Source organism: Micromesistius poutassou, assembly GCF_964030765.1.
Source record: "Micromesistius poutassou genome assembly, chromosome: 4".
NCBI lineage: Eukaryota > Metazoa > Chordata > Actinopteri > Gadiformes > Gadidae > Micromesistius > Micromesistius poutassou.
The window spans coordinates 7,488,684-7,501,989 of record NC_140274.1 but is presented as its reverse complement, the minus strand read 5'-3'; the positions used below and the strand labels follow the sequence as shown (position 1 = coordinate 7,501,989).

The 13,306-nt window shown below is 45.2% G+C and overlaps 1 protein-coding gene across 1 annotated transcript; it reads right to left on the bottom strand.

Annotated features, from left to right (window-relative positions):
* Positions 1 to 3,064: 3,064 nt before the first annotated feature.
* sae1 (SUMO1 activating enzyme subunit 1) lies at positions 3,065 to 13,306 on the bottom strand. The gene is made up of 9 exons (XM_084466715.1): positions 13,054 to 13,306; positions 12,605 to 12,716; positions 11,534 to 11,707; positions 7,397 to 7,542; positions 7,055 to 7,154; positions 6,783 to 6,888; positions 4,834 to 4,978; positions 4,272 to 4,341; positions 3,065 to 3,421 (listed from the first exon to the last, which is right to left on the bottom strand). Exons 1-9 carry the CDS (start codon positions 13,152 to 13,154, stop codon positions 3,329 to 3,331), a joined length of 1,047 nt encoding a protein of 348 aa, XP_084322841.1. The 5' UTR covers positions 13,155 to 13,306; the 3' UTR covers positions 3,065 to 3,328.

The following is a 13,306-nucleotide window of genomic DNA, read 5'->3' as shown; positions in this document are numbered from 1 at the left end:
CAGGAAGCTTTCATTTGGTTTCTTTTAGTCTAAAAACCACTGTCACTGCCAGACCCAAATGTCATTAAATCTGCTTTTTTGAGTCCTTTCTCTTTGGGCCTTATGTGTTCTAGTATGCTGGTTGTCAGTACACTGTTCTCCTGTAAGCATTTCATGTTGTGTATTGTCCTGCGCAACTCCAAAACACGCAGTTTTGATAGACAACAGCAGCATATACATTTTTCTAAATACTTCAAATGGTTGTGTTTGACAATTTTCCATGGTATTTTACTGGGCAAAAAAACAGACAAGGCACTTCTGAGCATTTCCAGTAGATTTCCTGTAGTGGAACGTAACTTCCTGTGGTCCTGTCTTTGACTTCCTTGTTGAACAGTGCACTTCCTGGTTACGGGCAGAAGTCTTGCTGGTCAGCCTGCACCTCTGCACCAATGGTTTCATTGCAGTGTATATTTCAGTTTTCTACATGAATTTTGTACTTATTTTCATTTCACTTTTTTATATAATAAAGATACGTTGATATACATATCCTGTTATTTCTGCCTCTTTAGTTTGTGTGTGTGTGTGTGTGTGTGTGTGTGTGTGTGTGTGTGTGTGTGTGTGTTGGCGGGCGTGTGTACATAGTGAAAATTGTCGTGTGTGTGTGTGTGTGTGTGTGTGTGTGTGTGTGTGTTGGTGGGCGTGTGTACATAGTGAACATTGTTGTGTGTGTGTGTGTGTATTAAACAAGATGGCTTATTTGGAGAAGACCACTTCAAACTGATAAGTGGAGATAACATGACCACACACACACACACACACACACACACACACACACACACACACACACACACACACACACACACACACACAGTAACAGGGTGACGGCTGGTGTGTTGACAGAAATATAGTAGCCCAATACTTATCATAGTGTGGATTGAGGGAGCTGGAAGCTTGTATTGACGTGACCTTGGCTGCAGACAGCCAGACAACATGAGCTTTTGAATAATGAATGCACCTGCCCAATGAATGGGTTCTGCCTTAAGGCCACACTTGTCTCCCATGCGGACTGCTGGGTCTGGGTTACTGTGAAACAAACATGGACCACCACCTACGAACTGGCAAAGCCTTTTAAAGGTTAGCCACACAAAAAGTTCTGTAACTGACATGATCTAATCAAATCATGTTTTTCCTGCACACTGAATATTCTGCACCTGTTCTTTAACTTAAAATACTTCACATGACTGAATTGAAATGTGCTCTTAAAGCCATTTCGAGAGGGTTGGTCTTCAAGGAGCTTGGTGGTACACACACCCACACCCCACCCAACAAGGGATTCTCTTTAACTGATCCATGGAATGGAGGGCCAATCATAAAAACCACCCTAGTGGCCCACCCTAGTAGGCCCTGATTGGTTGAAGGGATAGCTAAAAGGTCTGTGATAAGTGGATTGAAGAATCCAGACAAACAATAACAGACCCAATAGGGAGAGCGAGTGAGGGAACAAGAGGGAGAGAGAGCGGAGTACCAAGAGAGAGAGGGGAAAGAGAGAGAGAGAAGGATAAGAGCATGAGTGATAGCGTAAGAGAGAGAGCATCAGAGAGAGAGAGAGATAGAGAGTCAGAGAGCACATTGGAGATAATCTGTATGAGAAAAAGCAAGCATCAGAGAGAGAGAGGAGCGAGACAGTCAGGCGAGCGAGGGAGAGATGGAAAGGAGTGGGATACACGAGGAAAGGAAAGGGTGACAGGAGGATAAGAGAGAGAAACAGGAGGGCAGGAGAGAGACCATGGAGAGGAGTGATTACAGAGCAGCCATTCGGGCACCGCTGTGTTGAGAGGGAAAGCTTCAAATTGTGTGTGTGTGTGCGTGTGTTTGTTTTGCAGATAATGGTTTTGGTTTAATTAGGGCAGCGGTACAGGCATCCCTAATTAATCTTCTCTCCTAATCCCAGGAAGAGAGCAGAGGCCCATGGTCCCCAAACAACCCCCCCCCCCCGCCACACACCGTTTTCACCGTTAGGTTAGACAAAACACAGCCATGTTTTTGTGTTACCTTGTCCGCCCATTGTGCACCTGTTGGCCTCAGCAGCACCGGGAAGGTCAGCTCCCCTGTGTTCCTCATCAAGGCCTCCTCCCTCAGGCGTTTGGGCATGCAGCGTTGGTCCACTGCACTCCCTTTAGTCTAGTCTTTATTTTTATGTGGACATCACAACTCTGTACACAACAAGAGGCATTGTGTTGGCTTTTGCAGCGAAACACGCACACTTTAAACACCTGTCCATAGTGAGGCTTTGAGACAGAAAAAAACGGAAAGACATCCTATAAAAACACATCTACACTAAATTTAACACTATTTTAAAATGGGGGGGGGGGCAAAAGAAAAATGAGTTAAACAGGGTTAGCCAATGTTGCCACATTAGACAGACATAAGCATTTAATAGGAAGACTAATCCCATAGCAGAACAATGTGGACTTCCCTTGAACCATATTTTAACTGCTCTCTGAAAAGCATTAAAAACATGTTTGTTTTGCAGCTCGGGTCAAATCTGGTTGATTTGAATCCTTTTGTCGGGTCTTTTTTTAAATCTACCGAATAACGCTGGGGCACATTAACAAGCTCTCCTGTCCGGCTCTCCTCCTCCAGCAGACAATCTCTCCCTCTTCATCATGTTGTTCAGGCCCAGACAGCCGTGGCGAGCCCCCCTCCTCACTCACCACAGTGGTGAGACCGGTGAAACAGGTTCAACCAGGCCACCCGGCAAGGGTGTGAGGTACAAAGAGCAGTCGAGTTTCCCCGTCTGCGACAACAATAACTTCCATTGTTGGGCGAAGAGGTGTCTGATACATCCTGTTGGAGCTGAGGGGTGTCTGTTGGAGTGGACAGGTAGCATTCAACCAAGACAGGATAACAACCGGTCCTTTACTCAGGTGTCGTCTTTAGCAGCGCACTTGGATGCAACAACAACAACCATAGTGAGCTCGCTGCATCTCCTCCCTGTCATGACTGGACTCATACGTTCTAAGAAACTAAATGAAAACAATACAAGACATTTCGTTAATGACCATCGACACGAAGGACAACAGAGTTCCAAAAAATGCTTTTATTAGAAAAAAGGTACAAATGACAACGTGTACATGTGTGATCAAACGGGTCCTACGAGCAGACCGTCTGGAAAAGAGGCGAACAGACGCGGAAACACGGAACAAACATGGATATAAACCGTCCTACAAAACGTTCGTCTTCTCGAAAGAGCCGCCGTCGTCGTCCGTGACGGTGCGTGTCGTCTCTCTCCCTGCGCCGTGACGGGTGGGGGGGGGGGGGGGGCTGGGCCCGAGTGTGTGAGCGAGGATCACTGGGGGCCGAAGTAGTCCACCACACCGTTGCCTTTGCGACCATCGAAGAAGAAGAGGTTCTTGTGCGGGGCGTCTCTCTGGGAAAGGGCCTGGGGGGGGAGGGAGGGAGGGAGGGAAGTAGAGTGAGATTAAGCCATACCCTCAAAGTTCTATTAGATTTGACCTGATCAATAAAAACGCTTTAACTCAGTAGAATTCTTCCACAGTTCTGAGGTTGGCAGCTGTGCTCGGACCCCCGGCGAGGGGCCCAGCAGCAGGCCAGCCGGGGCCCCCAGGTCTGACCACACAGCCTGTGATCTCAGACCAGACGCTGCCCAGAGCAGTGACCGGGCATCAATGGAGGCTTTAGACTTACATCAGTTATCCAATGTGGCTTTAACAACAGGATCAAGCTGAGCAAGCTGGTCTGCAATCACACACATGCACGCGTACTACAAGGGTGTGTGTGTGTGTGAGGGAGCAAGTAGCAATCTGTCCAGCGAGACGTCAGTTGCAGTCGGTTTCATCATCGCAAGCGAGACAGCTAGTTGGCCTTGTGCCACACACACACACACACACACACACACACACACACACACACACACACACACACACACACACACACACACACACACACACACACACACACACTCTAGGTGAACTGAGTTCATCACAGGGATCTCTAATCTAGTTTGGTGTTCAAAATTGAAACTTCCTGCATTTATAACCCTAACAGTAATGTTCTGCTTCTGGGACTGATGCTGGGAATATCAGATCACACTTAGTTAAAACAGCTTCAACAAGTGCTTTAATTACTACTGCTTAAACAGAGTTATGTGAGTGTAATTTAGCACAAGATCCAATGGGATTTACGCTTCAGATAATCTGTGGTGCCGCACAAGACTTCATTGAGAATGAGTGTGATTGAGTCTCTTGTCATGTGCCTTATTTGGGTCTTACCTTGACAACTTCCTGTCCCAGGACTCCGCCCACCACGGCACAGACAGGGGCCATCTCAGAGAAACAGTAGCTGTACCAAGAACACACGCAAGTGTTTCATTAGATCAACTTGATTGGTGGAACTTTAGAGGCCCAGCCAGACATATGTTGGCCATGAAAAGCAGATTAAAGTGTTAGGATTGATTTCCTCAGGCTAGCCGTTATTAAATCCACGCCTTACAGCTTGGCCCACAAACAAAATTATTCATTAAAAAATGTCTGGATTGACGACAATAATGGAATGGACCATAACAAATCTAACCTTTGCATTCGACCCACCCTTCTTAATATAAGAAAAGACTATTATTGACACTTATCGTGCTTTCTGAATGGCTGAAATTGTGTCAACTAATGTCACACGCCAAACAACGTACGACACCGGGGCGTACGTGACATCAGCCGCTCAGATTTGAGACTGGACTTTTAGCGCTCGACGGGTTACTCGTTCAATGATTGACCTGAATGACTCTGCTCTCAGGAGGTCTGCAGGGAGCCCGGTGGGGGGGAGGGGGCAAAGTCGTACCTGACAAAGTCGTCATTGAGCAGCTCGCTGTTCAGCCCCATGGACTCCAGCACGTCGTCTCGGATCTGCCGCAGCAGCTGGCTGTCCTCCGCCGAGGACTGCGGGGCCGGGTCGCGACCTTTGTCCGTGCGGAACTTCAGCAGAACTGCGGTTCCGCAGAAAAGAACGAGAGAGGGAGTCAAAGGGTGAAAGTTTTAATTGAATTAAAATGGGTTCCCATGTTGTGTAAACTTTGCTTTTCCATTATTGGGACAAATTAAGTTACATGCAGGTTAGTCTGTATTGGTACGGACTACCTCGTCTACCCCCCTCGTCTACCCCACACACACCCCTTGTTTCCTGTTTCGGGGCGTTATTAACAAAAGCCACATGAGAAAAAAAAAAAAAAAAAAGATCCTCCCACGGTCATTTCCACCACGCGTAGAGGCACACGGCGTGCCAACATTATTTCCACATTATGACCTGCTATCAGTGAATCTCCCTAACCCTGTCATAGAGAGTCACAGACTGGCACAGAGGTCTGATTTGAAACACAACAGTAGGTGGATGGAACAAGCAGCGGTATCTGAGCATCTCTGTGTTTGGTCTGGCGGGTAAAGGAAGAAGCCGACAGAGCCAACCGGCTAAGCACCGCATTCAGAAGATGCATACAAACGTGGAAGGGAAAAACACGCACAGCGCCTGTCTATTCTCATCCACCATTTCAAGATGATATCTGCGAATGAAGGACATAAAACATAAAGCATTCAATGGGTGTGCAAAACGAAAAACAACAACCCACTCTGTGTGTCGCTTCTTCAGCTTACAAACCCCACAGGACCGATTATGCAAATTGTTTTGACCTAGCCGCGAGGGTAAAAAAAGAACCGAAAAAGACAAAAACAGCCCTGTGTTCCTTGCCCTCCATCTCACACCGCTTTGTTCTGCGGCTTTGGTCATGAGACAGGAAGCAGTTGTGTTGCCAGGAAGTAGCGCTTCCTCGACGCCGCAAAGACACCTCTATTAATAGAAAAGTGTATCCTAATAATAAAAATACCAAAGTTACATAACCTTCTATTTAACTAGTTAAGTGGGAATACTTTGTATTTATTCTCATCTCACTAAAGAGATAGCTCCCCTCCCTTCCCCAGCTGAAAGCATTTCAAATGTCCTTGTACCCACAATTCCCTCCATGATATTGTCTTCGGAAAGACCACTTTCACAACTGTCACCAGCTGTGCCATGACACGGGGGAGGGCAACGTGTCACTTCCTGGATGGCTGGGGTCCAATCAGCTGGTCCGAAAGGTCACCCTCCGACGTGCGTGCGGCTGCAGGACCAGGTGGAGCCACCACCACCACAACAACAGCAACAACAACAGCAACCACACCCACCGCCTCAAAAAAGGTCACCTGACCGAAAATAAACCCTGAAACCGGAAGAGGAGCAGTCACGGTCTGTTATTAGTCCCAAAATAAACCAGAGCCCTCTGCAGACGGCTGTGTGGTAGACAGAGGTGGAGCTGATCTCCTACCCATTTATTTACCCATTTTATTTGAATAGCTTTCAGATGCACGTCATTGTGATGCTGATCTTAATGCTGAAATATTTTCCTCAAAAAGTGACTTCCTCAAACACCTTTGACCTTTGTGGTCCGGAAACACGTGATCTTTGAACTCCTCGCGACGCCAGGCAGGGAATAGTCTGGGGCTTTTATTTTAGTCTTATTGGTCATACATCGTACTTCAGGTGACAGAGATTCACAGGTTCAACCTCAGTGGGAGGAATAAGAATACAGAATTAAAATCTGTTCCATTGCGGTTACTCCATAATCGTGCCGTGGGTTTCTGTGTGTAACCACACTAGTGGAGTCATATAATGATGCCGTATAGATAAAAGCTATTTGCAAAACATGGCTGCTCTAGTGCCACTAGAGCAGCCATGTTTTCCGTGTGTGGGCATTGTCATACCGTGGAGGAGGAAGTAGTCCACAGGCGTGCGCTTTAAACCCGCCTTGGCCTTCTCCGTTGTCCAATCCACCTCCAGCGCCTCCTTCAGGGAGCAGAAGCTGGCCGTCTGATTGGTCAAAAGGCAGGAAAGGAAAGACGAGGACAAAATTTGTCAGGAAGAATAAAAGAATACTGCATTGTACAGTTGGAATGTAATTGCATGATATGTAAATATGTAAATGTTTGTGCATATGCTTGTGAAGTGCTGTATAAAGTACCCCCCCCCCCCCTACCTTTTTGACCATTGTGGTCTCGTTGGGGTCCACCTTGGCTTTCTTGGCTTTGGGTCCGTCGTTGGAGTCCCCGGAGGGCTTTACCATTTTGGGCTTCTCCCTACAGATGGATACAGTTGGTGGAGGAAGGAAATCAAGTTGTTAAGAGTTGTGGAACTCGAACTGAAAACTTGAAAAACATACTTTTGGCAACAGAGCATGCGTGATTAATCACTGTCTTTGACAGAGACTGTGTCATTGTTTACAAACTTCACATGGATCTTTCCTACATTCCTTTATCCATTGATATTACTCTGAGAGCAATGCATAACACACACACACACTTGAAGCAGATGGACTCACTCGACGTAGTTGTAGTCCGGTCCGAGGTCAGAGAACATGTAACCATAGTAACCGTACACGTTCCCGCAGAACACCTTGATGTTGTGTTTGGAGCAGAGCTGGTCCACGCGCACCATCAGGTCCCGAGAACAACACGTCAGACACACCTACAGGGACGGGGGGAGGATTGGATTATGTGTTAGACAGTTGGATATCGTTGGGCCTCATGCTGTGGTCACCCCCCCCCACCCCGCCGGATCCCTTTCTCTGACCCCCACTTTCAGTTGATTAAATCCCCCTCCCTGCTAGACACCGGCCTCTCATCCCTCCACTATGAGTTTCTCAAACTATTTACATGAATTCACCTTCATCCTGTTCTCATCCTCCTCCCTGCCAGACCTCTGTCTCTAACCCCCTTTTTGTTCTTCAGGCAATTGATCATTGGAGGAACTGAGTGGTTGGCGTTATCAAATGGCCCAACCACAGATCCCTGTCTCTGACCCCCACTTTAAGTAGATTAAGTGAACCCCCTCAGAGCAACAGGTTGATCTTGCCCAGATATTACACCCAGACAAACCTTCAGCCTAGAGAGGGTGCAGGCGGCTTGATTTGAATAACGGTAACCCAATAGGAATTACATGGTTACACATTTTTGTTAAATAAAAAGGTAATTATTGGAGGTAACCGGGAGCCCCGCCGTTGTTTTGTGCTTTATATACTGTGTTTTGTGATGAATTGAACAACATTAATCATTAGAAGAATCATAGGGACAAGTATGGGACCTGAAGCATGGAAGAATAATGGAGGAATGAGCAGAGAAGTAGTGTAACCACAGAAGGACTCTGGTTGTTGTTTTGGGTATGTTGCATGAGCCCAGGAATAAAGTGTTGAGCAAAGTATTAACTCTGCTCTTTTTGGAAGAAAAGCACTTGGAAACTTGGACCCTTTTGTTTGAACAAACTTCTTAATTTGGAGAGCTAGCCAGGGGTCTAGAAGAGACCCACAAGGAACTCAGATTGTTTCGATAGCGGACAGAGTTGGGTCTAGGGGCCTGGACTGACACAAGGGCCTATGACTTCCTGGTAATGACACAACCCGATGGTGCTACTGATAACTCCTTAAGATGAACAATAAGCCATCATATGATCCACCATACACCCCTGTCATCTGACAAACCCGTCCAACCCCACCGTTAAGGTTTGATAATTAACGTTAGATAATCATTTACCTTGATAACAATGAACCTAGAAGAGAGCAACAACAAATATATACAATTATGGTCAACCACAGGCATTAAGAATGTGATTATTATTAAAGTGATCACTATGTGATTAGAGATCCCTTTCCTACAGCGAGAGACTAAAACTAAAGAACCACAACCGAGAACAACTTGTTTACCCAAGGTGCCGGGCTGGCTAGGTCGGTAGTGCACCAGAGGGTGGGGCGGCTAGGCACAGATGATCACGAATGCGGAGACAACGCCAACTTTTCCATTGTCAACAAGGGTGCCTGGTAAGGGCGCTGGCTGTGTCTTATCCAACCGAGGCAGAGACCGCCCCAACAGTTGTGTGTCCTTTGATAAAGATGTACTCGGCCGGTCAGGCTGACCCCACCTACAGTCAACAAACCTCATCGATATGGCCATGTGTGAACCCTGTGCTAGGGCCGTGCCCACGTCAACTTTGACTTGCATCATCTAGAGATGAGGTTAGACCCCGCCCACCATGGCTAGGGATGGGGATCGAAACCCGGTTCTATCAAGGACCCGGTTCCACTTTTTTCAAAACCCGAAAATCAATAACGTTTAGGCTTATCGATACCACTATCGAGTCTCGTCGTTGTTTTTTTTTCCCGTAGGTCCTGTAACGTAATTGTGTGTCCCTCGAGTCGCGTCACGGCACTTAAATCTAATCAATCTATAGTATATATATAGTAGTATATAATATATATACTAATATATAATAGTAATCCAATTGTGAAATCCGTGTTGTAATCGGCTGCATACAAGCTAGTTAGCTTGAAAAGTAAATAAAGTTTCAGACGTGCTGCGTGATGATGTGTTCAGGTTAGCTCAGTAAAACGACCATTAGGTTATCATGATGCGTTCAAGTGTAACGTAAAGAAAAGGGAAATTGAGTTTTTGGCGAGAAACTTGAGTAATATAGTTCTATAGTTCTCTAATCATTTTAGACTATATACTTAAACTACTGATGCCAATATTTATTAAAAATGACATTTCATTTAAAATACAATTATTTATTTCCTAAATATTTTCCTAATCACTAAAAACATGAAGGCTATAAACGTTTTTGTTATGCTCACTTGTTAAGCAATAAAAGCAATCGTCTTTCCACCAAATAATAGAAAAGTATCGATAGTGGTATCGATAAAGACTCGGATCGATAAGGAGTATCAATAAAGGTATCGATATCAATAAATATTAACAATCCCCATCCCTAACCATGGCTGCACTACACTTCACATTAAGCACTTTCCATCCAAGCCGTTTCCTTCTTCTTCCTTCCTTTCTTTATTTTTTGTTGTTGAATGAATGTGAATGAGGACCGGGGGGGGCCAGCAGGTGGACTGTAGACATTGGGGGTCAATCTAATCCAATCTCCTCCCTGATTGGCTCCGGATCTATCCAATCAACCAAACCCACTGGTAACATCAAATATGTTTTTTTGTGCGCTGAGGTCAACTGTGTTTAAGAGGAATCAGGAAACCACACACACACACACACAATGTGTTTTATGATATCAGAGAGTAACCCGAGAGAAAGCTGACAAAGTGTGTGAACTTTGCCACCTGGGTCAGAGTATGCAGACTATCCAAGTATACAATATGGCACCAATGTTCCTCATCATATCACACATTGTGTGTGCTAGTATGCAGCAATTTAACAGCTTTTAAAAGGGTTCATGAATGACTTGGAATTGTAAGTACCCAGATGGCTAGCATGGCAACCTAGCGTCCTGTATAACACAGACCACCCAGATGGCCTCTGTTTATCTGCTGCACATAATTGGGATACTTCTATAAAAATACTTTTTTTTTTAGCAGACTCCAAAAGCTTCTTTGATCCTCTTCCTTGTCCTGCTGTGCCATGGGCGCACGCACGCATGCACGCACACGCACACGCACACGCACACGCACCTTCAATAATCAATTAAATAAATCTCTAATTTCTCGCTGCCTCCTCCGACCTTCCTTGTCTCCCTCCCTCTCTCGGACCCCCCTCCAGGCCTGAGGGATAGGATGTCGTCGGTGCAGGCCAGCCAGAGTAGCGTGGAAGAAACTCGGGTGTTGCAACCCTTTCAACAGATTTCAAACACAAGCTAGCGCTGCTTTCATGTGTTCCCGAGCCAGACGCTGGACTAGTCACAGCCAGACAGCCAGGCTGCCTGTTTTCCGATACTCGTCTTTCTCTGCTTATCCTTTGTTAGCTTCCCATATAAAGTAAAAAAATAAAATAAAATAGTAATATGTGGATGTTAGGTTCTTATAAAGTTGTGACCTGATATGGGTGCGAAGACCACACGTCGAAATAATACAATAGTGCTAAACAAATTGAAATGGGAAAAGCAATTATGAAGACAAATATAAATGACATTCATATATTTTTGAATGAATGTAGTGATGAGGCCAATATAACAAAATAGTACTTTACTAATCTCAGAAGTGAAATAAAAAAAATCTATGCTGTTGCATAAGCAATGTATGAACAACATCAACAATGTATTAACACAAAACAAGTACAGTGATTATTTTCCAACTAGATTGTTCACAGGGCATTCAAGCAAGCAACACAGAATAAACAGTGTGATAAGGGCATCCCCTAGTGGTCATATTACATATTGCAAAGATTTACTGTATATGGAGGTTTTCAAAAGCCTGTTAGATGGCTGTATCCTGAATTACCAGAAATACTGGTATCTCTAGTATTCTGAGATACAGGAGATACTGTCTACAGCCACACATTTGATAAGCTAGCTCTCCCTAGCAACCAAAATATGCATATGGTTACCGCACCATTTACAACCCCACCATTCTAAACTTGGTTGATTGGGATGTTCACAATGTGGAGTAGACAGTGCCCCCCCCCCCCCCCCCCCAATGGAACAACAGGTAGGATCCCAGCAAGGTGGATAAACTGACCGCATCAAACTGTAGGAAGAAGTCATCAGGCTGGTCTTCGGCCTTCTCTGCCTGGGCTCGGACCTCCACCATTGGATTGAGGTACTGAGCTCGCTCCAGAGACGCCTGGGCTCGGTTCTCACCCTGGGCCGTCACAGGAACCAGGAACTGGGCCCTGCACGACTCCTGGGACACCTGGGAGGAGATAGGGATGGGGGAAATCGGCACTGTCAGATCATTTCGGAATTATCTTATAAAGTGATCATACCAGAATTCACAGAATTTCTAACCACTCTGGGAATTATTTTGTGAGTTTGTCCATATCAAATATATAATTGAGAGAAGGATGGTGTAGGGCGTTTTGACTCCCACCTGAAAGGAACTTGGTTTGATCCCTAATGTCTGCAGCCCATTTTAGAGCAAGATGTCTAACCTTTACACTTTCTTTCTTGAAGGACATTGTTGGGAAAAACAGTGTCTAGTTACTTGACCAGATAAAATGAGACGGAGAGGTAATAAAGTCTGTCAGCACGAGGGCCTCGGATTTATTGAGTAAAGTAGCAAAGGTAATACTGATTCATAAAGCGTGAGAGATCGAATATTCTGCGTCCCCTAACAGCGCTGACGTCGTCCGGAGCTTCGCCTCCGTGGAGGTTCTGCTTCAGAAGAGCACACCATGATCCGGTGCATGTGAAACTTATAGTTCTTTCCTAGCCAGGTGTGTGTGGTAGACTTTGTGTGGGTTATCGAGGGTTCTCTTGTCCTTGAGCCTCCAGGTTGTGTTGTCTTTCTGTGTGATAATTGTGTCCTCGCCATCCAGCTGTGGCAGAGTGTTCTCCGCAGACTGATAGGGGGGCTCGAGGGTCATCTTGACCCTCTTGAATGTGTGGTGTGTTGGTTACGTTTGGACCCAGAGTTGACTATATTCGTAATGTAATGTGTCCGTTTTTTTTAATTTTTATTTATTTTTGCCCATCAACATGCATCAGTATACACTGTGTACATTCATTTTTTCCTTCCTCCATAATTTTTTTAATGTCGTAAGTAAAACAGTAAATAGTGTAATGAATGTGACCATCTGTGTGTATATACCTTTTCATGATCCAGCATCGTGAGTCCCTTCACTCCAGCCAGAATCAGATTCTTGGCCACTTCCGCCCCAAGACCACCTAACCCCACCAGTAGCACTCGAGACCCCCGCAGTCTGGAGTAAAAACACACAGCAAACTTGAGTATCCCAATACTGACTGATTTAGTAGCAAAACACGTTAACAAGATCAAAACGTGGAGATTATTGCGTGTAACCAAGTAAACAACGAGGCACATAAAATAAGATGTGCATAGGAAAAAAAATGAAATTAAGGAAATAGATTACATGTATGAAGACCAGGTTGAATACGCTGAACCTCGATTTTATTGTTGTATTTCTTAAATCATAAACATGTTTAAAACCTTGAATTAATAGTTGTGGATATTTTTTAAAACCGCTAGGATCCGATTGGAGGCTCCATGTTATTCATTGTTAGCATTGCCATCGGTACCTCTTTTGTGCATCTAGTCCCCATAGCCGGATCTGTCGATCGTACTGGGCAGCCTCTTCCTCGCTAATAATCGGGTCCTCCTTCGCAATCATATCAATCATTTCAGATGGTAAACAGTTATTAAATGGTGTATAATATAGGAGATTGTATATCTATTACAGTAGTTTGAATTGATCCTAAAATCCCGCTGACTTTCGGACGCTGAATGATGACGCACTGAGAAGCAGAAGGGCCTAAATAATCTCGCGTTGAT